Raw genomic sequence first — 23748 nt, 5'->3', positions numbered from 1 at the left:
ATTTAAGGTCACAGCAGGCAGGGCCTAAGCTGGAAACAGAACCCAAGTGCTCCGACTCCTGGTCCTTTGGTTTAAAACAAGCCACAGGAAAGCAAAGCTCTGTGGTTTCTCTGAGCTACAAGTGGAGGTGCCATGAATAACTAGGAAGTGTTCAGCGTGGTTTGGGACACTGCCAGCATGTCACCTCTGGATGGTTATCAACAAGGTTCACTAGGAGAAACCTTGCAGATCCAGCCAAAAAGAAGTCAGATCACCTGCTGTGCCTCAGAGGCCACAGAGGTGATCTGACTTTTGACCTGGATTGCGTGTTGCAAACCTTGAAGACTTTGGCCTTTTGCCAGGGATCCTGGCTCATCATCAAGGTGTAAATGAAGCTTCCTGTTTAAAATTTAAGTAGTGGATTTAAAGATTGGACACAGAAGTTGTTCTCTGGATTGTGATAGATGAGATGGAGGTGGCAGGGGAGCTGCCTCCTCAAAGGCTGGAGTTAGTGCTGTCTTCACCAAACAGATTTCCTAGGCAGGCTTTGCAGTGGTGGCAGCTCAGAGTGAAGAGATGTTTGCTCACAGTTAGACACCTCCCTGCACTCCCAGGGGAGGGACCCTCTGTTGTGGCTATTAGCATTTCTTGCTGCTTTGCCTTCTTGAGAAACATAATGGAAGTTTTACTTTCTAGTCCTTTGGGGAAAGCCATGCCTGGTTCTGAAATTCTGGCTGCCAGATGAATGTAAAAATAATAATCCTATTCTAGCTGCAGACTATGGGTGAATAGCAGATGGAGTGCACTTGCATAAAATTGCCTGGATCTTTTAGCTGTGGCCTGACAACTGACACTGGCTTGGTGCATAAAGGACCACTCTCTGAGCCCCGGCTCTGTTGCAGACCTGCTGTGTGACCCACAGGCTATCACTTTCTGGACATCAATTTCCCCATCTAGAAAATGAAGACAATGAAAACTGTATTGAGACCTCAAAGTATGTCATGATCTAAGAAAGAACATTCAACATTCTCTGCCATTGCAAGCTTCTGGGGATTTTATAACCAGTAATGGAAGGAAGCTTCACAATGCTCTAACTGGTTAAGTCATCCTATTTGCCATCAGGATACAAGGAACCGTCACCTTTTTTAACCTTTGCATTACAAACATTCTTGAAGAATGGGCACACACTTGAGTAATCCAACTCTAAACACAGGCTGACATCTCATTCCCACATGTTCTTACCTGAACACACTTGGATTCCTCTGGACTCTGAGCATTATCAGAGACTAGACACACAAGCAATAGATGGTAAGCAACAAGCCAGGCTAATCTACATCAACCAACATCTACCATGGATCACCACCCACTGTACTTGTCCATGGTCCCAAAATCACGGTTTTAGCACAACACAGCCAGACTGCAGGTATGTGAGAAATAGTGTTGCTGCTCTAGAAGGGCAAGACAGGTTGGTTAACAGAAAAATAAACCAGCTATGCCATATACTTTTTAATGACCCCGTCACCAAGGTTGCAAGGTTACATCTGATAGAACAAGGGAAGCTAAAACACCCACTGCTGAGGAACTGGAGTGGCTTGTGGGGCAGCACTCCAGAGTTTAGTTTAGAAAGCAAAGGTTATATCCAAAAAAATTGCAGAGGAGGTAAGAAGGACAGAGCAGATTCCCCAGCACTGGAATTTGGTCATGACATTAAAATAATCAGTTATTCTAAGACAACTTTCAGGTAAAATCTTAGAATTAAGATAGTTCTTAGGCAGTTTTTTAAATACGAATTCTACTTTTTAGAACCAGATTAACTGATTTTTAAGAGTCAGTCTTATTGATGACCTCTAAATATTTGGAATTCCCAGTGTCTTTTGTTCACTTCCTCTGCTCTTCCTTTGCTTTTCCTTTATAACCCCAAACCTGGCTCTGTAACCATGCCACACGCATGCCTGCCCCAATGTTATTAACATCTTATTAGGCTGAGAGAGAAAATGCATGAAGAAGTAATTGTATTAAGTGACTCTCAGAGTTTGTAAATTAATCACCATTGTGCATGCCCTTGGATCAGGCTGCCAGAGGCATTAATCATCTAATCTTTGCCTTTCACTCGAGAGCTCTCAATGTTTGCTCCCAGCATTTGGCTAGGCAGCCTAGTGTTAACTTTCCCCTGGGGGTGGTGGTAGCAGGGGAAGTAGGAAAAGAAGAGGTAGCAGGAGGGATTTCCATGTTACTGGGATGAGAGTTGGGGAACTCAGCTGTGGTCCAAAGAAAGAGCCAAAAGCCTTTGGGTCATATTTCACTGGCAGCAGTGAAAGGACTGAAAGGAAAGGGAGTATCTGAAAGCAAGTGTGGTAGATCTGATTTTAGGCAGTCAGTCTCAAGGCATGAACTCATGGGCAAGACCCTCACAAGTGGCCCAGAGGTCCCAATATCCACCAGAGGCTGGGCAGCTTATATCAAGGGGAAACTCTAAGTGCTGGGTTTACTGCATGAAAAATTTGAGTGGCTGAGTGATCCTCTGCCATAGGCAAATTTCCTGCAGTTGTTCTGGACTCAATCAAGCTGCCAAAGCAACCCCAGGCAGGCAATCTGAAGGCTCAGTTTACAAAGACCCCAAGAGATTGACACAATTAGGACTGAAGTTGCTCTGGGTTTACCAGTGATTTATGCAGTGTAAAAGCAAGTGGCAAAAGGCCAGATTTTGTCACTTCCACCTGTGGGCTGGGACGCTTGCCTCCTCCAGCAAGTACTAAGAGACACATTCTGGAGTGGGTCCCTGGCAATATGCTCCGTGTTTCCCAGTGAGTCTTGTGTGGAGAATATTTAAAGAAGATCAGAAAGTGAGGAAAAGCAAGCAAATGATATCAGGAATTAGAGCCACGAAATCCCTCTGACTCTGTAAGAAGCTCCTACTCTCAGGCAGAGTATGGTTCATCAAAGCATCCTCAGAGTGTGAACGTGCAAGAATTAACACCTTGTGGCTGCCTTAGGAAGACAGCTCCCTATCCTGATTCATGGCTGCCATCACCTAATCCTGGCTTCTTCTCCCCCCTGCTACCCTGCAGTGCAGCAGTAGCACTCAGCTCCACACACAGTAACACATAAAAACACTGCATACTGACTCAGCAGCTGGAAACAGGGAGACACAGCCCCATGCTCTTCATGGAGCACTAGCAAGTAGTCTGCCCATATCTGCCCAAGAGCTTTGCCTGGGCTTACATCCTGCAATCAAAGCTAAGAGACCTTGTTGCATTCCCTGAAGATCATTCCCCCACTACTTACAGCAAGCTGGAATTCCTCTTTTATGCTCAATGGGCACTATCATGTTGGTGTTAAAGACCATCATTCTTAGACATTGTGTATTCTGCTCTCAAAATCAATGGGAACTCTGGATGTTCAATACAGATGGGCCTGCATCTTGCCAGGAATGACCAAAAGGTAAATAATCAAGCTAACAGTGATGACACTGGAGGGGAAGAAGAAAGGGACTGTGCTCAAGGAGTTTGCAAGAAGTGCCAGATCTGAGCTGGAGACTGCTCCATGCAAGCCCGCAGATGTACCAAGTGATACATTTCATAGTCAGAAGAGGATGGGGAATATTCCTAAACACAGATATTTTGGGGAACATTTAATAACCTGCTTACTGGAAGTAGATTGCTCATGCTGGGGTGGGGAGGTAGGTGTTCAAGATCACAGTCTACCCAGTCACAGAGATATCAGGTGTGAGTGAGAGGCATATCCCTGGTGTAAATCTCCTGGCAATAACTCGAGGTACAACAAATGGCAATGTTTACTGGAAGCTTTAGTGTATGCAATTTCATCTTCTTTTGGGGAAAAAGATTTGACAGAGTCAGCTGTGTATTCCAGCCGCTTGTCTTGCCTGATCTGTTGGACCACTCGACTAACATGCATTGCATTCAAAGTATTAACACAAAGGTCTTGCTGCTTACCTGTTGGATTGGGATAGTTGATTGCTGGAAAAAGAAATAGAAAAACAAGTCAGAAGAGCTAGTACTCCTCCAAGTCACAAATCATAATCAAAGTGTGAAAATAAAACAAACACATCAAGAAAGGTCACAAATGCATGAGTCTCCTGGCAGCATCCCTGTAAAAAAGCAGTGCTTGGTGCCTGTGTTGGTGTGGAAAAAGATGCTGACACTCTGATCCAAGCAGCAACAGACCTTAAGAAAATCCCACCTAATGGGTGATCCTGGGATTGCATAGGGAAACCCTTCTGGCAACACAAGTAGTTTCCTGCTGGAGCACCCAGTGGGATAGCACCCACTTAGAAACCAAAGCTTGGTATCTAAGAGGGGCATCAAAGCAGTTTGATGCACTGTGGAAGTTTGAGATGACAGGTATGCTGGGGACACCAGACACGTTGTCAGTCCATGGGACAAGAAGGTTGTGTGAAATCAAGCAAACATAGAAGGAGAAGGATCTGTACTTTCTGCTGAAATAGAGAGTAAAGAAATCACAGAGTTGTGGGAATAGAGCTGTGAGCTGTTGGAATGATGGGGAGAGAAGTATGGTCAATGTATATCAATGGGATAATCCAGGATTCAAGGTATTGGACAGAGCTACAGCCTTAGGGGTGACTAGTTAGGAAAGGAATCATGCATTCAGCTCTGGAAATAACGGAAGTCTCCCGAAATCCTCTTAGTTTTATGGGTGTGTGGCTAATACACAGCATCCAGTGGCTATCTTGTGTAATACGCCTCTGTACCATGGGGAGTACAGCATGGCCTGACTGGGGTTTTGGGGATCTCCTGTCCACAGAGTGCAGAGTGCAAGTCAGAGCTGCTGAGTGAGGGATGAGTGGACACTGACCTTCAGAGGTCTCTATTTAGTGCTCTGCATTAATGGCAACATCCAAAACACAGTCAGATGTGATAGCACTGTACCATCAGAACTCCTCAGAGCACAGAGACCCACCCAAGGGTCACAGAAGACCACACCTCTGCCTGCCCACATCCCCAGGCCTGAGGCTGGGACCTGCTCTCGTAGGCAGGACCGAGGAGGAGACACCTACGTTCCATGTACCGGATGATGCGGGCAGCCATGTCTCCAGCCCCAAAGCTGGTGATGGGCGTCAGGCGAACTTCATAGCTCTGAGGCACTTTCAGGTTGGGCAAGATGTGCTCCAGCAACAGGCCTTTCTCCATTTTCTTCACAGGAATGAAGGTTTGGATGGTGTTTCTCTGAGAGAGCTGCACAGAAAAAGAACCCACAATGTTATAAAAATCCTGAAAATGGAAACCTGAGCAATCCTGTCCATCATCTAACACCCTATTCCTCCTCTTCCTATACAGACATATACCTCGTTGCTCCATGAGACCTTCATGCAGTATTGATTTGAAAATGGCCATCCCTGGTACAGAACAGTGATCAGCAGCCTGAGCGCTCCCTGAAGGGAAGCCTTGGTGTCCTCCTGACTGTAGGGACAACTTGAACTACAGGTCCTGAAGCAACTTTGTGTCAGAATCAATGGCTTCAGAAGGGAGAAAATGAACCCAGTTCACCCCTGTTAGTGCACCCAGGTCCTGTGCAAACATAGCACGGCATTTCACCAAGATACCCTTCAGTTCACAATCACTGCTGCAGAATTCATTCATTTGCTGCCTGGGCCGTGTGGCATTTCATTTCATGTCTCACTGGGACCAGTCTGCTACCATACTTCCTCAGCGACCTTCCATAGGGTCCATCCTTGAACCCTAGCCCACACTGCCCTGCAGACTAGAGCAAGGGGTCTAGTTCAAGTCGATGGCTCTCTGGAGTCCCTCATAGGCTCCCTCTTCCTCTGATGCCCATTGGAAGGGGCTGAACTATGCTAGCTGAACCACAGCAGCTAAACATTGTTCAGTTTGCTAAGGCAGCAGGGCAGTTTCAAGAAAACAATGGGGAAAATATCGTTATCAAAATCACCACCACTAAAAATGATGAATTACATGTCAGTGAAACTTCCCTGCCATGGTCATGCTTGCTTGGCCGGGAAAGGACAAGAACGAGGATTGCATTGTGAAGATAAAATTTCCTGCCTGTTGCTGTGCAGTGCCTGGACCCTTGTGGCAAGATATATTACTGGGGATGCTGGTCCTGGTAAAAAGACCTTTGTCAGGACTTTCCATAGTCCAGCGTCCACTAAGCTTTCCCCTGCCTCTGATATATCCTCTAGGCTGAAGTTTTCATCACAAAGGCAATTCTCCTGACAGGCAGTCTCAGTGTTTGCCATTAACTCTGAAGTTACAGGATTACTGGAACAGGAGGAAGGTTTACAGCAAATCTGTCAGTGTAGAGTGTGTGGGGCAAGAAGATGGAGTGAGGGCACAGCAGAAGTGGAGGCCACTATCAAAGCAGGGCAGGGGGCAATGCCGACGTGGCCCTTAGTAAAAAGGAGTACATGCAATCCCTCCTCTGCTTGTCCCAAGCCCTCTCATATGTAACTCTAAGTTCAAACTCAGAAGCAATGGCTGCTGCTGTAGAGCTTTCCAACACGACCAGGACACATTGACCCACCTCCTTGACCTCCCACAGTTTGGACGGTGTTCCCAAGGGAAGGGGCAGGGACTGGTCCCTGGGAACCCGTGGCTGCGTGTGGTTCTCACAGTGAAAAACACTTTTGCGCCTGCCTTACAGATTGTACCTCTGTGAGACCTTTGTGCCTGTACAGATCAGGGTGTAAGTTGCTTGAGGAACTACTTGCTGCAGTCTCCTCCCCCTCCTCCCCTGGATACCAGGGAGCAGAGAGCTGGGAGCTGTTCTGGTGCCTTCCCCCAGCTTGGTGCTGCCCTACAAGGTATCTGGGAGCAGTCCTAGTGGGCAGGACCAGGGCAGTGCCTCTGGGAACCAGAGGCACCAGGATGCTGCTGGGATCTGTTCATATCAAAAATGCCCTATCTGCACACATGCAAGCTGAGTTCTGACCCAGCTGGCATTCCTACTGCTCAGCCCTCCCATCTGCAAGCCCTCCACACTGCTGCTCAGGCCAAGCAGTGGCAGAGCTGGCTCCCAGGGGCAGGCACTTAACCTGGGATCATTAGCACCAGACCCCCAATTATCTGGGAGAAGAGGAGCAGTCAGAAGCCAGAAGCAGGAGGCTGGAGTGGTACAGCTTCTGGCATGGTACCTTTTGGGGAGTGGAGTGTGACTGGGAGGGCTGGCAGCAGCTCCTCCTCACAGGCTGCCGTTTGCTGGGGTGTTGGGAAGGCAGCTAGCAAATAGGAGGAGGTCAGGAGCCATTTCCCTTGTCTAGACATAACCTTTAGATGAGAAACAAAATGGAGAGTCAGAGAGAAACCTGAGGGTGAGATTCAGACAGTGCAAATTCCACCTCAGCCGGGAGTTAGGTGGAATTTGGGTACCTAAAGCCTCCGGGAGCAAGGTCAAATCATGTACTCTCCCACATCATCTAATCCAGGACAAAGTGAGAAATCAGGCTCCAGTCTGGACTGCAAAGCTCTGCATCCCCCAGTTGAGTCTATCCGTGGGGACTTGTGTAACCAAATAAATAACTGGCAGCCAACCAGGTTTGGCTGCAAAACAGAAATAATTAAAGGCACATATGCTTCCCATGCGTTGCAACCTCCCTGCTGTCCAGAAGAGACCTGGATCACTAGGTAATGGGAAAGGCACAGTCAAGGCTCAGCATGTATCTCCTCTTGGTGCAGAGAGGTAAAGTTTTATGAGGGTCTTTTCCCTCCACCAAATACTCTGTAGCTAAATCTTCTCTCAGCCTATGTTCTCTCTATTCAATATGCAACTTGGACAGACACAAGAGACTGGCTGCCAGCAAGACTGCCCTCTGCACATCTTTACTACAGTTTCTACAGTCCTGGCATCACAAAAGAACTGGCCCTGGATGTCTTTGGAAAGACTGACTCTTCTCTGTGAAAAGCAGCATGGGCCTTGAGCTAGCTGCAGCTGTCAGTAGAAATAGCCAGGTGCGCTGCCAGCACGGTTTAAAGGGCATGAAATTAGTGCAAGGGAGAAAAGGGGGCAGCTCCAGCCAGCTGCTTGCTGGCATGTAGTCACTAGCACAGGTCCAGCAAACAGAGACATAAAGGCCAAGGTCTGCCTCTGCATCCCCCTCCTTAAACATCCTTTGCATCCCCGATTGCCAGCAGCAGGCCTGTGTAGAGCTGCATGCATCAGTCCAGTAGGAACCCATTTTTCAATCCACTTCAATTGCCATCTGTCTCCCTTTCTCCTGCTCTGTGTGCTCTCTTGTCTCATGCTATCCTGGTATCTCCTTCCTTCCACCCCCTTCTCAGCGCCTCTCCTCCGGATCATGTTGACCCAGTGCTCCAGTTTAATATTGCTGCAGTGCAGTTAATAAAGCAGAGGCTGGTGCAGAGGACAGGGAAACACTGGCCACCTTATTAGAGATGCTGAAGCCTCAGTGGAGGAGCTCATGCAACAAGCTCATTTATCACCAGGCTCAGGAAGCTGCCAGTGGGGCCAGAACAAGAGCACTGCGCAAAGCACAGCCTCGCCTTTGCCTTTACCTCCTTCCATTCCCAATAATCTGAGGAAGGGGATGGGGAAGGAAAAATATCCAAACAAATCCACAGTTTCTACCAGCTGGCTGTGAATATCACACAGGCTGCAGAGGTGAGAATGTTCTTGTAGAGTGGGTCCACTAAAAACACCTTACAAAGGGCAAAATCAGCCCCATGTGGCTTGTGTGTATTCCTGTGCAGTGTATGCAACCTGTCCCTTTCCCCTGCCACTGTAAGCAGTATTAGTGATCAGGGAGAGCTCACTCACACGCACTCAGCCACCAAATCTCTGGGAGCTGCAAACTGGGGCTGCCCTTTCTCATTCCTCACCGCCACCTACCCTGCTGGTGGGTACTGTCTGCCCTTTCCCTTGTTGTATCATTTGAGCCAGCTCATGGTGCTTGCAGAGTGCTTGTCCCTCTGCAGCCAGCTGAGCTGGCCCGTGCACCGGGAACACACACCAAGAGTCTCAGAGACAAAACCAGGATGCCACACTACCCCTGCCCCTGCTTCCATTCCCAGCTGGGGCACTGTCACATCAGAGGACCCAAGGTACAACACTGCCACACCTACATTTTCTGTTTATAAAGGCTATTAAAGGAAAAAAAAACAGGATAGTGTTTTCAGACTGAATGATGTTTATGCCAGATATATACCACCTAGCAGCCATAATAAAGCTAAAAGATATTAATAAACACATCTGTCAAGAGTTACTGTTGTGGTTCTGCTCTACACCACCACAACAACCTACCTGTGCTGAGACTGGTGTGACTTGTGAAGCCATGCATGTGGTCTCACAACCAGCTGTATATTAATGCTAGTTTGATGGAGAAATTAGAAAGAAAACCTGTTCCATCACCAAGTCCCAAGGAATTGTTGCAAACACCAGCTAGAAAAACGTACATTAAAATCATGTACATTCCCCAACAAGCTGATCAGAGCAAAGGAACTGTTTTGCAGGCATCCAGCTTCCCAGCATTGCAATTCACTTGTGATGCTCTCTCTTAAATTGTCCCACTTCTTCAGCAACTTCTTAGCTCAGGGCACAAGCACTAGCTCTGCTTTCCAATATCTCCATTCAAATCCTTTCCACACATGCTCGCTCTCTCACCCTTTTTTCTCAAGCCTCATTCAAATTCCCCTGGCTGCTCCTTTCTGCAGCACAAAAGAGACAAGGGGTGGCTGCCTGCATTCCCACTCCATCCTCACTAACTGCAGATATGGGCTGCTGGGAAAGCTCCAGCTCCATCCGCTGCCTCTCCTGCCTCTCTGAAGGCACAGGAGGCAGTAGATAAAGGCAGGCAGGTGTGGCGTGGCAGCCTCGAACTCAGGCTCCATCCCTCTGGCAGGCTCTTCCTTGCTCCCTGAACAGCTCCGCAGAGGAGCACACCAGACAAATGCTGTCTGGGCACGTGTGCAGGAGGGGTCGCCTAAGCCCCCTCACTCTCCCCCTCCTCTTTCATCTGTGAGTGTCAGGACATCTGGAGAGCAGACATCCACCAGACTAGGAGCTGTGGAGAGCCTGGTGGTGCAGGAAGCACAGGTATCTGAAAAAGATCTGAAATGAAGCATAGGGCAATAATCTGGACAAAATAATCTTCAGATGCCTGTGTAGTTCATGGGCTGCACTCTTCAAGCAACCAGCAATCAAGGTGGTCTTCAAAGCTCAGTGTCAAGCTGCCCAGTTTCTCAGCACACATAGACATCCCTGCTTAGCAAGGTCTAGGGACCAGCAGAAGGTGAGAATAGCAGTAGGGCACTTTCCTCCTGACAGGCAATACCACTCAGGGTGTGACAGAGCCTCCCATTTGTATCGTGTCAGCCTGTTTGCACAGTCTTGGCTTCATTACACAGCTCTGTCCTAGAGTGCTGTAGGCATCATCTCTTATCAGATTTCCCCAGTGGCTGCCACTGTGATGACCTCATCCCAGCAAAGTTCAGCTAAGATACAGCTGCTCCCTTCCTAAGTGAGTGTTGCTCCCAAAGACCAGAAACAACCACACCATTGCCCTCAGCATGATGGGACTGGCAGTGTCTGTGGCCATAAACAGGTGACAGCCAGGAAAAGTACTCCCAAGGTACTGCAAGGGGCTGAGCTTCTTTATGGTGCTGGTAGCAGCTCCTGGGATGAACATGGGGCTTGGCAGTGCCAAACCTCCTGCTACTCCAGCAGACATTCCCTGTCCTCAATTCCTGCCCCAACTGTGCCTTCAAAGCTACAGGATATGTGGCAGAGAGGCAACCTCAAAGAGTTTAGAAGCCATGGACTTCTTAAAGTAAAAAGAAAAAAAAGGAAATATGATTACAGAATTTATGTGTGCCAGAGTTTATAGTACCAGAGACTGAAAGGAAATTATCCAATTCTCCATCACTGGAGAATGAGTGCCCAGCAGATGAGTTTCAGAGGTAGAAGTAATTTTTTGGGAAAAGAGGAATGAATTGCTCAGAAACAGGGTCAAGAGGGATGTAGGGATAGGAAATTTTAGGGAACTCTCTTGATCATGAGGCTCCAATATATTCCACAATGCTGGGAAAATATGCCATAAATCTGGCCCTTCTTTTCCCCTTTTTCCCATTCATTCTCTGACACATAGCAGTGGATTGAGATTATGATCCTTGATGTCACCTTGGCACCACAGGGCAGAACAGAGGAAGACGTCTTCGACATTTCTTTTGAACACCATGAATTTGATGCTTGATTTCTGTATTCTGGCAGAGGGATAAAACCCCTCTGCCCCCAGAGTTCAGAGAAGGGCAGAGTATGGCTACAGTCTAGGACAGAGCAGGGGAGGTACACTCCTGGCTGATAGGGTCCCCCGTCACCAGAGGGGCTGCCTCTGCTTATTAATTTTATGTATGTATCAAATCCCATCTTAGAAGTGGTTTGTTCCCTTTAGGCCTGCCCCTCTCCCTGGACATCTCTTCCAGAGCCTGACTGCCCTAATGTTCTCATTTCCAGACTGAATTTATTCACATGCAGATTGCACCCAGTTATCTTGTGCCAGAATTGTCCTCTGGCTTCAATGGCTCTTTTCCCTCGCTGCTGTTTGACCCCCTGATGTTTTATAGACAGCAATCACATTATCACACTACTTCTCAGCTTTTGCTTTGCTGGGCTAAGCTGGCTGAGCACTCTGTGACTGCTCTTGTAATACGTACTCTCACTTCCCGTGATTGACTCTACAATCTTTTTCTGTATCATCCCACTTGCTGGAGTTTGGTGCCCCAGCCCTGCATACAGGATGCACTGGCAGTTCTCCACCTTGGCCCAGAAGTACCTCAAGTTCCATCTAGGAGTACACTTGCCCTTTCTCACACCTGCATCTTCTCAGCAGCTACTTGAAGTCAACTCACTTGTGCAATGCACTCATTTCCCAATGATGAGCTCCCAGTCTGCAGCACCTTCTGCATGTATGACCCTGCCTTTGTACCACTGCATTTCATCCCACCAGAACCACTCAATTAGTTTTCCATCTTTCAGATCTTTCTTCCAATCCTTCTTGATCCTTCACCAAGGTGGCATTGTCTTCCAGCCTGGTGTCAGCTGCACAAAATTTCAAGAGCACAATCATAATAGAGGATTCTGTACTCACTGGCTGGTATCAGCTGCAGGGAAGATGCCTGCCTACTCTGGAAAAACCATTTGGGTAAGTTTTGGGTAATGAAGAAATTTGGTTTGGATATGAAGATAGTCATTGTGATGTTTCTTTATAATCTCTCATCAAACTCTGTCTGTCTGTCACATTGAATTGAAATATTTTCCTTGGTTAGTACTTAATCACCGTCTTGGATGGAAATGATGTCAAGCATTAACCTCATCAATTAAAGGCTCAAGGTAAGTTTAAAGTTGCATTTATTTCATTTTCCTTGCTTGACAACCATTACTCCCAAGGGGTTTCCAGAACAAATAATCAATCACATTGCAAGCACAAAGCTGGCATTTCCCAGACAAGCACATTGGTGAACTGAAATTCATGCCTATGTTTTTCATCAGCCAAGCACACGGGTTCAGATCCTGGGATTAAGCAAGGATGGATGGCCAAAGCAAATCCATTATTCAGTCTAAATGAAGAGTCCTGGAAGCTTTTTGTACTGAACTGTTTTTTATCAGGAGGCCCAGTTTCTGGGCTGAAACATTCCCAGCTCCAGAGAGAGAAGCTACTGTGACCTTCAGTGGCTTCTGAGGACAGCTGGAGCCATCTAGGCTGGAAGTCAGTCTCTCTCTCTCTTCCTCCTGCACAGGCAATCAGCTGCCCATCCTCATTAGGTGCCAAGAGCAGCAGATTATGGCTTCCTAGAGAAACCAAATTGGTGCTGTCATGAATTACTGTAAGTGCTTGTTCCACACTCTTCAATAATGTCTTTCATTAGGATCTGATCAGAAAGCAATATGTATTTTATTAGCGTATGTTCCCTGGTCTAAGGAAGAGCAGACCTAGCCTTCACTCTGTCAGAGAGGCAGTTAAGCACAAGCCTTTACTAAGGTTCTGTTCTACTGTCTCACAGCCTTATTTTCAACCCTGAAGGCACATGCAGTCCTTCTGTTTCAGACTGGAAGCTCTCTACTGTTACTGCAAGCTCCTACCTGCACCTGGCTATGCACCGCAGAGCCTGAAATCCCCTGTCTATTGTATGGGCACGAGCTGGATAAGAGACAGTATCTCTCATGTTCCTCCACATCCCCCACTTGCAGAGAGCAATGGTTCCAGACTTTTTCAAGCCTCACATCTGAAAATCAGCACTGTTCAGTGCCTTACTGGATCCAACTTTATACCCATCCCTACGTCAGTAAGCACAGTCTCCTCTTCTGCCAATTTCCTTGCACTGGACACATCTGCTTGCAGCCAGACCCACCTACATGTCTATGCACTGTGCTGTCAGCACTTCTGGCTCCAAGATAAAAAAGCAATTTGGCTCTGCACAGCCCAAGTCTGCCCAGCTGCGGTTAGGCTGAGCTCTGAGCCACTTTCCCTATAGTACGGGTGCAACTTGCAAGCAGGACGTGCTCCACCAACAGGAGTTGCCATCTCCCAGGCTTCTTTTCTTGGGTTCTCAACAGAACCTGGCAGACCCTTCTGCTAGGGCACCTTCACCCTTGAAAACAACTAATAAAGGACAGGGCTGATGCTTCCTGGAGCAGAAGTAGCCTTTTTGTGTGACTCTGGACTTTCCAGTCTGGTACCTGTAATGAAGGTATATAGGTAAGCATCATTCCAGCCTCTAGGCTGTCTACAAAGAGGAGGCAGAGGCAGCACAGCATTTGCAGAGAGAGCCATAAAGCCCTTCACATTGCTCCATGCTGCCTGCTTCATTTCTTTATGATACACAGCCAAAACATCCATCTAGTGCCTACTCCTGCTCCTTTGTGACTAGCTATGGGAGAGACCACATCTCTCTTCCAAACCCCTCCTCTTCACACGCTCTTATCTCCAATGTGTTCTAGGAAGTGAGAGCCGGGGGAAAAAAGAAACAAAATCAAGAACAAAACCTAAAAAGGAAACAGAAACAAAAGAAAGAGGAGATGGAATATAGGAGGGGGAGCATGAAAAGGCACAAAGATCCCCAAAGAAAAGATGGTGAAGCAGTAGGAGGAACATGGACTGGCTACTGAAAACAACAGATGAGCAGAGTAAACAGGCAGAAGCTGCATCACTGCCTATCAACAGGGACTTTAAGGAAAACTCAGTACTAGCATGTATCCCTTGAAGCCACTGAAGGAGTGTGAAAAAGAGATGGACAAAAAGGACTGACTTTGATACCTGGTAACCATTTTTCATTCTGCACTCAGCTTTGCAAAACACAAGCCAAGAGCCTGCTGGATACAAACAAGCACAGTGGTGTGAAAACAACATCTCCGTCCTGCAAGGCTGCTGTGAGGGGTGTACTGGCTTGGGGAATCTGATTATCTCTTCTCTTACATTTTTCTTACCCCAAATGAACACTGAACAGTGGCGTTGGAAGCTAGAAATACATGAGATTTTCCTTCTAGATGTGTTTTAAGATCATACGAGCCTTTCTGGCAAGGTGATTTGTATTGTTCTTCTCAGCCACTCTATTCTAAACACAGCTAAAACTAGGACATCTGCTTGGATTATTCCCTTGTACTAGGAAAGCTAAACAATATCCTGCTTTCTTTCTTGCCCAGTCAAGTACTTGAACGGCATTAGGAGCAGTACTTATGGAAAGTTAATGTTAAGACAAAATCTCTCTGCAAGGCACCTTATGAATGGCAAGACACCTTGTAAAACTGTCAGCTACCCTGTTTTGGGCAGGTTACCTTACGCTTTGGATCTGGGTGAGACAGAGGTGGTTTTCCCCATAGGAGCCCTCACAATGCCGTGCTTTGTGTGGGTAGCTAGAAAGAACTTGGTAACACATCAGTGTTTTGGCTACTGCTAAGCAGAGTTCCCACAGCACCACCACTGTCTCTCCAACACTGTCCCCTCACCAGAAGGCTGGGGGTGGGCAAGATCTTGGGAGGGGACATCATATCCAGGACTGCTGATTCAAACTGAGCAAAGGGATATGAAAGTATGACTATGATATTTGTCTTCCAGAGCAACTGCTACATGTACTGAACACCTGCTTCCCAGGAAGGGACTGGACATTGCCTGCTGATGGGAAGTAGAGAATCAGTTGTTTGTTTTCCCTTGCTTCTGCACATGGCCTTATCTTTGGGTTATTAAACTGCCTTTATCTTGACTCGTGGTTTTCTCAATCTTATTTTCTCTCTCCCTGTCCTGCTGAGGAGAGGAAGGATAGAGCAGTTTGGTAGGCAGCTGGCATCTAGCCAAGGTCAACTAACTACACTTTACTTACTTTAATCACAGAAGAGAAAAGACACCTTAAGACTGAGGCACAACTAATCCGCCACTGTTCGTATTACTAATTTTCCCAACTAACTGATTAAAAATGATCTGTGGACTAGGGAAAACCAGCTCAGGAAAACCATGTATCATATTGAAGAGCAATTTGTGAATGCAAAAAGACAGAATTAATCAAACTAATTCATTAGTTAAGCATCATTTGCTAAGCTCTCATGGGCAAAGGGAAGAAGTCCCAAGAATGGCACTGGAAACTGTTAGACTACCAAAGGGGCAAACCTTATCCCATGGCTACCAGTCATTTCCACTGAAATCACACCAGACCCACCAGTGCTGGTCAGGCCCGTGCCAAGCTTCCCTGGCCACCCTCATAGAAAACATGCTGATCCTCTGGCTGACAGAGCCACAGCCAGGCAGACACCTCCACCTGCAGTGAGTAATGGCCAGGGGAAAACTCCCTTCGTTTGTGCTGGTGGAGGCTCTGCTGTTGTCCACTTCGCCAATAGAGAGCACAAACATGAATTGTGGAAAAAGCTCCTTGTTTCCACCCCCCACCAAACATTCAGCTATCCTGGGATCTTCCCTTATAACACAGGTGGAGAAGATGTTGTTCTAGCAGCATCCTCTGTGACAGATTTCTAGGGATGAAAAGAGAGATGGCTCAATGTGCTGTCAGCTGCAGTGACTGATGGTGTATCCCATTTCCAGGCAGCAGAGAGCACAGCTGAGGTAAGATCCTGCTGTCTTCACTCCCACATGCCTGTGGCAAAGTCACTGCTTCACCTCCAGGTCCTGCACAGCAATCTTACCAAGCTTCAAGGACTGCTTGTCCACCATATACTATTGAGCAGCCAGCTCTCCTTCCACCAGCACGTGGCTCACACTCAGTCCCAAACCTCTCCCGCTCTTGCAGCCTAGAAAGGCAGAGCCTCCTCTCCCCTCTCTTGCTTTCCCTGGCTTTGCATCTTGGTGGCTGTTCAAACCATCCACCAAGCACACCTCCCACTGACACTGGCTTATTTCTGCATCCTTTTCCACCTCTTCCTCAGGGCTGAGTCCTGCCCAGCATCACGTAGGCCACTAGCACAACTGAAGGCAATTGTCTTGAGAGCACAGATATAATCTGCCTATTCTCACTTCCTGAGCAAAAGTTGAAATTAAAAGAAAGAGCATCAGTAGGGAGATAGGATAGTTAGAACTAAAAAAAGCCCTTTTTCCACTACAGAAAACGTCTCTGCAGGTAGATGGAATTGCGTTGATTTGACATCCCATATGACAGCAGCCTGTGATCAAACATCAAACTGAGAGACAAGGTAGGCAAAAAAATAAGAAGAGGACTAGAGAAGCTTTCTGACAGATGTGATTTATAAGCCATCCTGTGACAGAAGGTCTGCTCTGAGAGTCAGTGCTGGGCAAACACTGTGAAGCCAAGCCACTGGAGTCCCCAGCCCCAAAACCAGTGAGACAGGACCAGCAGAGCCCATATCAAGTGCAAGGATGAACAGTAAAGGGATGTGGTTTGTCACATCCCATGGGTATTTCGGTCCACACAGCACCTCACATGCAGCCAAGGCCACCAAGTGCTGCTTCAGGAAAAGCCAGACTCCCTTCCTGGCTGCAGCCAGCTGGGACTGTGATACTCTAGGTAAAGGGACTCACACATCCTTGTTCCAAGTGCCCTGTCTGTGTCCTACCCTGGACATCAAACTGGGCTGTCCAATTAAGCACCCTGTCAGCTGGAGGTTTTTTTGGTGGATGTGGCACCACAAACCTATTCCCTTTTTCCAGGTAACGCCAGGTCAGTGCACCACAGAGCACATTTTATCCAGAGCAGGATGGGTCCCTTCCTAGCCCACAAGCTGCAACTCTTCTTCAAGCTTTTCATTTTCTAGTATGAAAACTAGGACAGCCCTGACTGCTTTTTAGTTAAGTCCTAAATCAGATATCACCTCCTCAGCTCTTGCAGCATCCTCCAGCTGAAAACCCCACTGCAATACTACTGTGGGAATGCACAGGATAGGGCCAGTGAGGTCACAGTGCATCAGAGAGCCTTGGGATGAGGGCTATGGACCCAGCCTGGTCTGCAGCAGTTGCCTTGGCAATGGCAGCGTTGTGCTGCGGAGCCAGCAAAATGTCAGAGCCTTACTAAAGCGAGTTCAGCCACCCTGAACTCTGCCTTGTGCAGAGCTGTCTCCTTACCAGGTGTCCCCCTGCTCTGAGGTGCAGCCCACAGGCAACCCCCCAAGGCGCCAGCTGCTCGTTTTCCCAGGAATCTTTGCCTGAAGCCACCACAGCATGTGCAGAAGAAAAGGAATTTTGTTCACCTCCCAGGATACACGGCTGGGCTGCTGCAAGACCCAACACCTGCTCAAGTATATCACCTTTCTGCAGTCACAGCCTTTTCCAATCTGGGACCCAAAGGCATTCTCAAGCAAACATTTATGGGAAAATGTGGGTGGATGCACTGCTCATTCATCCTCCCTTTTGCTTAGTACCACCCCCTGCTCAGCATGTAAAGAGTGGGAGAGACACCCGGCCCTCAGAGGGGTGGCCGGCTCCGACAGCTAATGAAGCCAAAGACAGGCAGCAGTAGACAGACACTGCTGAAGTGGGCTCAGAGGAGAGAAAAAGAACAACTCAGAAGCAGAAATGAAGTGATACAGATCCACAGGCCGTGGGCCTCGGCATACAACCTCTCCTGCTGCGCTGGGATGGCTATCAGCGGAGTTAACCTTGCACTCTAATCACAGTCATTAAATTCCTGCTAATGCCCCTGTCCTATGTCTGTCCAAACAGCTCTGTTATCTGTCACCTCCCCACATGGTGTGCAGGCTCCCCACTGCCACAGCTCTCATTAATGCTGCTCTGGCTGGCTGATGAGGCAAGTGGCAGCCGGCTCCCAAGCCCAGATGAGTTTTGGAGACAGCAGGGAATGTTTATCCAACATGGAGGGGATGAAAGTACAAACAAAGAGAGACCATACAATTACTCAGGCATTGCACAGGGCCAGTCTCATTAAAGACAGTCTTCCTGACAGGAATTAATCTGAAGTGACAACCCAGTGAGCTAATTTAGCAGATGGGTCTGGGGCCTGGCCCAGTGCAAATTTCAGGGGTCTGTCTAGCAGGTAGACTGAGACTGCTCTGAGGAGGGGAAAGCCAGGAAATATGTAAAGCTGGCCCAGTTTCTGGCCCGAGCCTGTGTGTGAGAAGGTACAGAGGAGACTGCAGCCTCAGGTCGCCTTGAGGGGAGCAATGAAGATTAAACTTTTGTACTGCACCAAGAGCTTCTCCTTCCTCTTTCTCTTGCAGCCTCAGGTCACGGATGGGTTCCAGCTCATTGAGTGCACAGTTATTCTGCCACTATCGCCCATAACCATAACCACCAGCCCAGCTTAGATCTTTCCTCCATGATGCAACCTGCTTGCAGTACTAGAATGGCTTTTCATTTCTCTTTAATGTTAGAGCAGAGCCCTGGGACGGGTATAAAATACACAGCGAGAAACAAGCAACTTAAAAGGCTTTTTATTTTTTAAGCAAAGATCTGGTTTGGGGAGGCTGCTTTGAATCCCCAAGCAATGAAAAGCATTTTCACTTGGAATGCAGTACTTCGGTGCCTTTTCTATGCTGCAAGAATACAGGGAAGAAAAAAAGCTGACCACACAAATAGCCAAATGCCTCGTGGCATCTGCCCACAACCAAACCACCCAAGGCTGTGACCTCATTGAGGTCACTGGCAGAGGTGAAGTAAGGTGTTTGGCATTTGGATCAGTTGCCTTGCAGCAAGAAAGGGAAAACCTCCCAAGCTGTTAGGACAGACGGCTGTGAGGCCCCTGCTGTTTTTCACTGGGCATGTTTTCCCCTCTGATTTGTCACTCAGCAATGCCACTGCCCAAGCCCACCTGAATGACAGCCTCCAGGAAATAACAGCCTCTTTGCCGAGATATAGAGTAGAGGCTTTACAAGAAGCTTGCTCCAAGTTGCTACCATATGCACTTTCCTGGGTCAGTGGCTCCAAGCTGTCAAGCTGCTTATCAGGTTTTAATCGAAAGTTAATTCTTATTCTACTGGAACTGGTGCATCTGTTGTGCCTCTCAGCCTGCTCCAAAGCACTGGGATCAATCAGCTCTGGTGGAAGTGCATCTACCCATCTTGCTGGGAGTCCCCATGCATTGCTTAGGCAACCAAATTCCCCCAGACTGCTTACAACCCCCCCAGTAAGGCCCTAGGAAGCTGCTGAACAGGAAGAATTGGAGGAGGCACGGCACCAGGCAATTAATAAGCAGCACTCTGACTCTCACCCAGCCCCATTTTCAGCAGCTGCAGCAAGCAAATTTAATTCAAGGGTTCCCAGGTGCCCTGCAAAGCATCCTGCTACTTAGGGATCTTCACATTACATATGCCAAAAGTTCCTTGAGCATACCAGGGAGTGTGAAATGAAAACTAGCAAACCAAATTGCAACCAGTGGGCATCCCAGCTGGTTTCCTTTTGGGTTCCATCTCAGCGAGAGTTAATTCTCCTCTTTCCATCCCCTCTTTCCCCTGACAGCCCCTCACCACCCCAAGACTTCAGGCTGCCACATTCGTTCATCCTTAAGGTGCTGAAGAGCCCCTGCCATGAGCACTGAGGCTGCGGAGCTCCCAGGACTGGGGGAGAAGGTGGGCTGGCTGGCTGGCTAAGCTTCCACCAGCTTGATGCTGGCAATAAATCTGTTGCATCTGGCCACGTGTAAGGCCCATTTCACCTAAGGAGAATATTCCACTTCAATCTGAGCTCCCTAGGAGGATTTTTGTGCCACCACAGCTGGTGCCTGGAAAGCCAGCGTATCCAGTGAGGAGTGTGTGCAGGCGAACAGCAGCTCCACATTCAGGCAGACAAATCCCCTTTCTTAAGAGCTCTTCAGTCAGTAACACTTTTAAGCGTTTAAGGTTTTCACAGTTATATTCACTAAGGTCACTATGTTTTGCAGTCTAACAATGGAACAGAAGGATGCAAAGCTTAGCCCAGGTGGCCCAGCACAGAGAAAAAGGTGCCATAAAGCCGCAGAATCTGCAGGACATGGGAGAGGGTGATGGAGCAAGGAAAGGAGTGAAAGATCAGAGGGTGTCACAAGGGTGCTTGGAGTCCAGGTGAGATGAGACATCACAGCAAAAACGCCAGGAAGGCAGCACATGAACACAGGGAAGCAGTAGGCTGGATATGAGAGGGGATGTGATCCTCTGCAGCAAGGAAATGAAAAGGGCTCTGTAAGACCTCCATATGGCTCATGGAGGTGGAGACCTCACCAAGAAATGCAAGTGTTTTCATTGGAGAAAGGCCAGGAGGAGGCACTACCATGAAAACCTTTTCTATTGTGTCCTAGTTTCAGCCAGGACAGAGTTAATTTTTTACAGTAGTACCACAACAGTGTTTCCTGCTTGTGCTTGACAGAAGTGAGAACAAAGCTCCCCTGCCTCCTCCTCTCTCTGCCTTCCCTTATCCAGTCCCAGGCCACCATGATAACACCTGTAACCATTTCTAAGAGCCTTCCCATTTGACTGGGCTACAGCAGGGCCTCAGTATCATGCTCCTCTAAAACACAGCACTCAATAGCCACAACTACGTGGTGATGCTGCAAAAATTAACAGCAGTAACCAATGGGGTATGAATGAAACTGGGTGTGGGTGTGTGTGTGTGTGAGCAAGGCACTCAGCTCCTTTCTTGTCGTAACTTAAAGCAGAAAAGTGATTTCCCCTTTCTAGATCCCTATTGGTAGGAGCTCAGTGAAGAATAGAACCAAGATTACTTTTAGACACTGTGCAAAAAGAAAAAAAACCCCTCAACTTACTGGAGAAGGATAAACCCCACAAATTTGTTCATTGAGTTGCAGTGCTGATAACAGCGAAACTTGGCCCAGAGGGAAGATCTACTATGACAAACTGCCTTCATTATTAGAGGCTCCCACATGTCCCACATTATTATTAAGTACTGACAATGTGCTCCATGCAGTGTGAGTAACAAACAAAGGCTGTCCGACCCCAGAGAGCTCACAATCAAACGGAGACATAAAACTGGAGCCTACTGTGCAGAACTAGAGGAAAGAGACACTTGAATCTTTTTAATTATTTTGTTTTCTCTCTACAGTAAACAAACTTTTCCTTGCAAAATGCGTTTGCTTCCCAGCTACGACTGAATGGCAAGAACCACCAATTTTAAGCGTCCCCGTTTTTCAAAACTGTTGAATGCAGGCACTTTGCTGGGAATGGATGAAAGTCCAGCAATCCTGCTAAGATAAGGTGCTCTTTAAAAACATCAAACTCTTTTCCCTAACCTTCTCCAACCAGTGATGTCTTCAGATTTCACTCAGTCCTCTCCCCCGGCCCCCAACCCCCAGTATGATTTCTCTTCAAACTCAGAAACCTTGAAACCCACTTCTCTTCCGCTACAGAGTTCATACAGTCCAAATAGCTTAGCTACCATGACAGGATGAAAGCCCTTCTGCAACACAAACAGCCATTGACTTTTTCCTGCAGTTCCTGCCTGGAGAGCTCTTCAGCTTAGTCCCTTTTTTCCACACGAGTGAGGAGGATGGAATTCCACTCATTTGAATCTTTGGCCTACAAAATCTGCAGCACCAACTAATGACTATAAGGCATTGTTCCCATTAAAACCCCACTCAAAACGCTGAGCATGAACAGCCCAATGGGGCCCGTGGGGCTTTGAAAGACCTCGACTGTACCCAACCCCAGAGGCAAAAATGAACACCGAGATGTGCACTTGGCCTGTTTCTTCCATTCAGGGGGGAAGGTGCAAGACCATCAGGATCTGCCAATTTCATCACTTTCAGCTCTTAATCAGCAAGGAGGCATTGATGTAAATGCCTCCTGAATGGCTCTCTTCCCAAGGCCATATGCTGGGGCTCCAGAAGAGCAGACCTTACCTGCCGGACTTCTAGACGGTACTTGAGGATGGGATCCACAGCATCAGGCTCCTTCTGGGTCCACTGCAAGACGTAAGAGTAATTCTTGGATTGCTTCTGGCTCAAGGTGGGGTTGGGAGTGTCATAGTAAAACTCTGGGCTATAAGCTTTTGCTGGAGGGGAAAAAAAGAAAAAAGAGGGAGGAAAGTAAAAGAGTGGGATCAAGGGGAACAAAACTTACAAAGAGACGTGGTGAGAGTGGAAGAGCTCCACTCACCAGCTTATCCACCTGCCTCTAACATGATGGACACCTTTACTGTTGCAGTAATGTGCCACCATTTTCTGTGAATCACTACTGCTTTCACAGCCTAAACTATTGGGAAGATTAACAGCCCTGCAACACCAGTGGGACATGACCAGCACCTGAGAAGGTGGGAACAACTTCAGTTCTCCAGCTGGAACCAGCTCTAATCTTTTCTCCCTTGCTTTGTAGTTTAGATTGAAGTAACTGGCATTTCTCCCGTTTCATCTGCTGCTTTACAGAGACTCCTGCTAACAAACCCTGAGGAAAGATCATTTGGCCAGTAGGTCATAGGAAAAGTGTTATTTATCACACAGAGATCATGGCATTAAAAAGGAGACCTTGCTCCTTCTGCACCTCCCCTGCCTTGGCAACACAGTGCTCCAGCCCCTTTGTAACACAACAATCAACTCGGCAGCAAAGGGGACACTGACCTCAGCCCAGGTAAAAGCAGTGGGAGCTTTGGCAGGGGCAGAGATGTCTTTTCTAAACCCACATCTCTCCTTAAAAACAGTGCAGCAGGAGAAGGGAAACACAGGAGGAAAGACGTACCAGAGAGAAAACGAGCAGTTCAGAGAAGAAGAGACTTCCCATCATTTCCCCAGCAGCCGCTGTCCCGAATCACTACCAAACAGAATTTGAAGGCTCCTGCCATGCAGCCCAGCAGCTGGCAGACGAATTAATGCACAGGGCTCACAGGCAACTTGAGGTCTTATCCATAACCGATTTTGCCCTATTTGAAATTACGATCATTTCACCCAGTGAACTTCAATTTTTGGAAGGTCCTGTCCTGAGCACGGCAGGAGTTGGACCTAAATGAAAGCTTAGGTGTCTGGGTTCAGGTCCAGTCTGAACCAGCAGAGACCAGAAAGATGCAAGGGATGCTGGAGAGCAGAACAGGCATGAACACCATCTCCCCAGGATGTCTGCTGCACCTTTCCACTTGAATCACAGGCCCTGCCATTCTGTGTGGTTATAATTAGGCTCGACAGGATTCAATGTTTATTTTTTATGAACTCAGATGGATAATATTGATATTTATTTCCAAGTCCTTTTTCTCTTATTATTTTTATTGACTTGAATTTTTGCGCAAGCAAGAAGTTCAGAACCACCTCAGAGACTAATAGCAGCTTATTCAACTTGTATTGACTATGGAAGTCAAGCTTCATAATGGATTTCAAAATAAAATCAGAACTGATGATAATCATTATCTTGCATGATATTAATTCCTTATTAATTGACTCC

General features: G+C 47.5%; 1 protein-coding gene across 4 annotated transcripts in view; it reads right to left on the bottom strand.

Moving 5' to 3' along the window:
• Nucleotides 1-23748, bottom strand: part of MDGA1 (MAM domain containing glycosylphosphatidylinositol anchor 1) — a 152733-nt gene that overhangs the window by 30390 nt on the left and 98595 nt on the right. For all 4 annotated transcript variants that reach the window (XM_010391803.4, XM_019281293.3, XM_019281291.3 and 1 more), the window contains 3 exons: nt 22224-22375; nt 5015-5192; nt 3933-3956 (listed from right to left, as the gene is read on the bottom strand). In XM_010391803.4, the coding sequence (XP_010390105.1) occupies nt 3933-3956; nt 5015-5192; nt 22224-22375 (354 nt within the window). The remainder of the gene's footprint in view (nt 1-3932; nt 3957-5014; nt 5193-22223; nt 22376-23748) is intronic.

This window comes from Corvus cornix, chromosome 3 (assembly GCF_000738735.6).
Source record: "Corvus cornix cornix isolate S_Up_H32 chromosome 3, ASM73873v5, whole genome shotgun sequence".
Lineage (NCBI taxonomy): Eukaryota > Metazoa > Chordata > Aves > Passeriformes > Corvidae > Corvus > Corvus cornix.
This window is presented reverse-complemented; position numbering and strand designations above follow the sequence as displayed.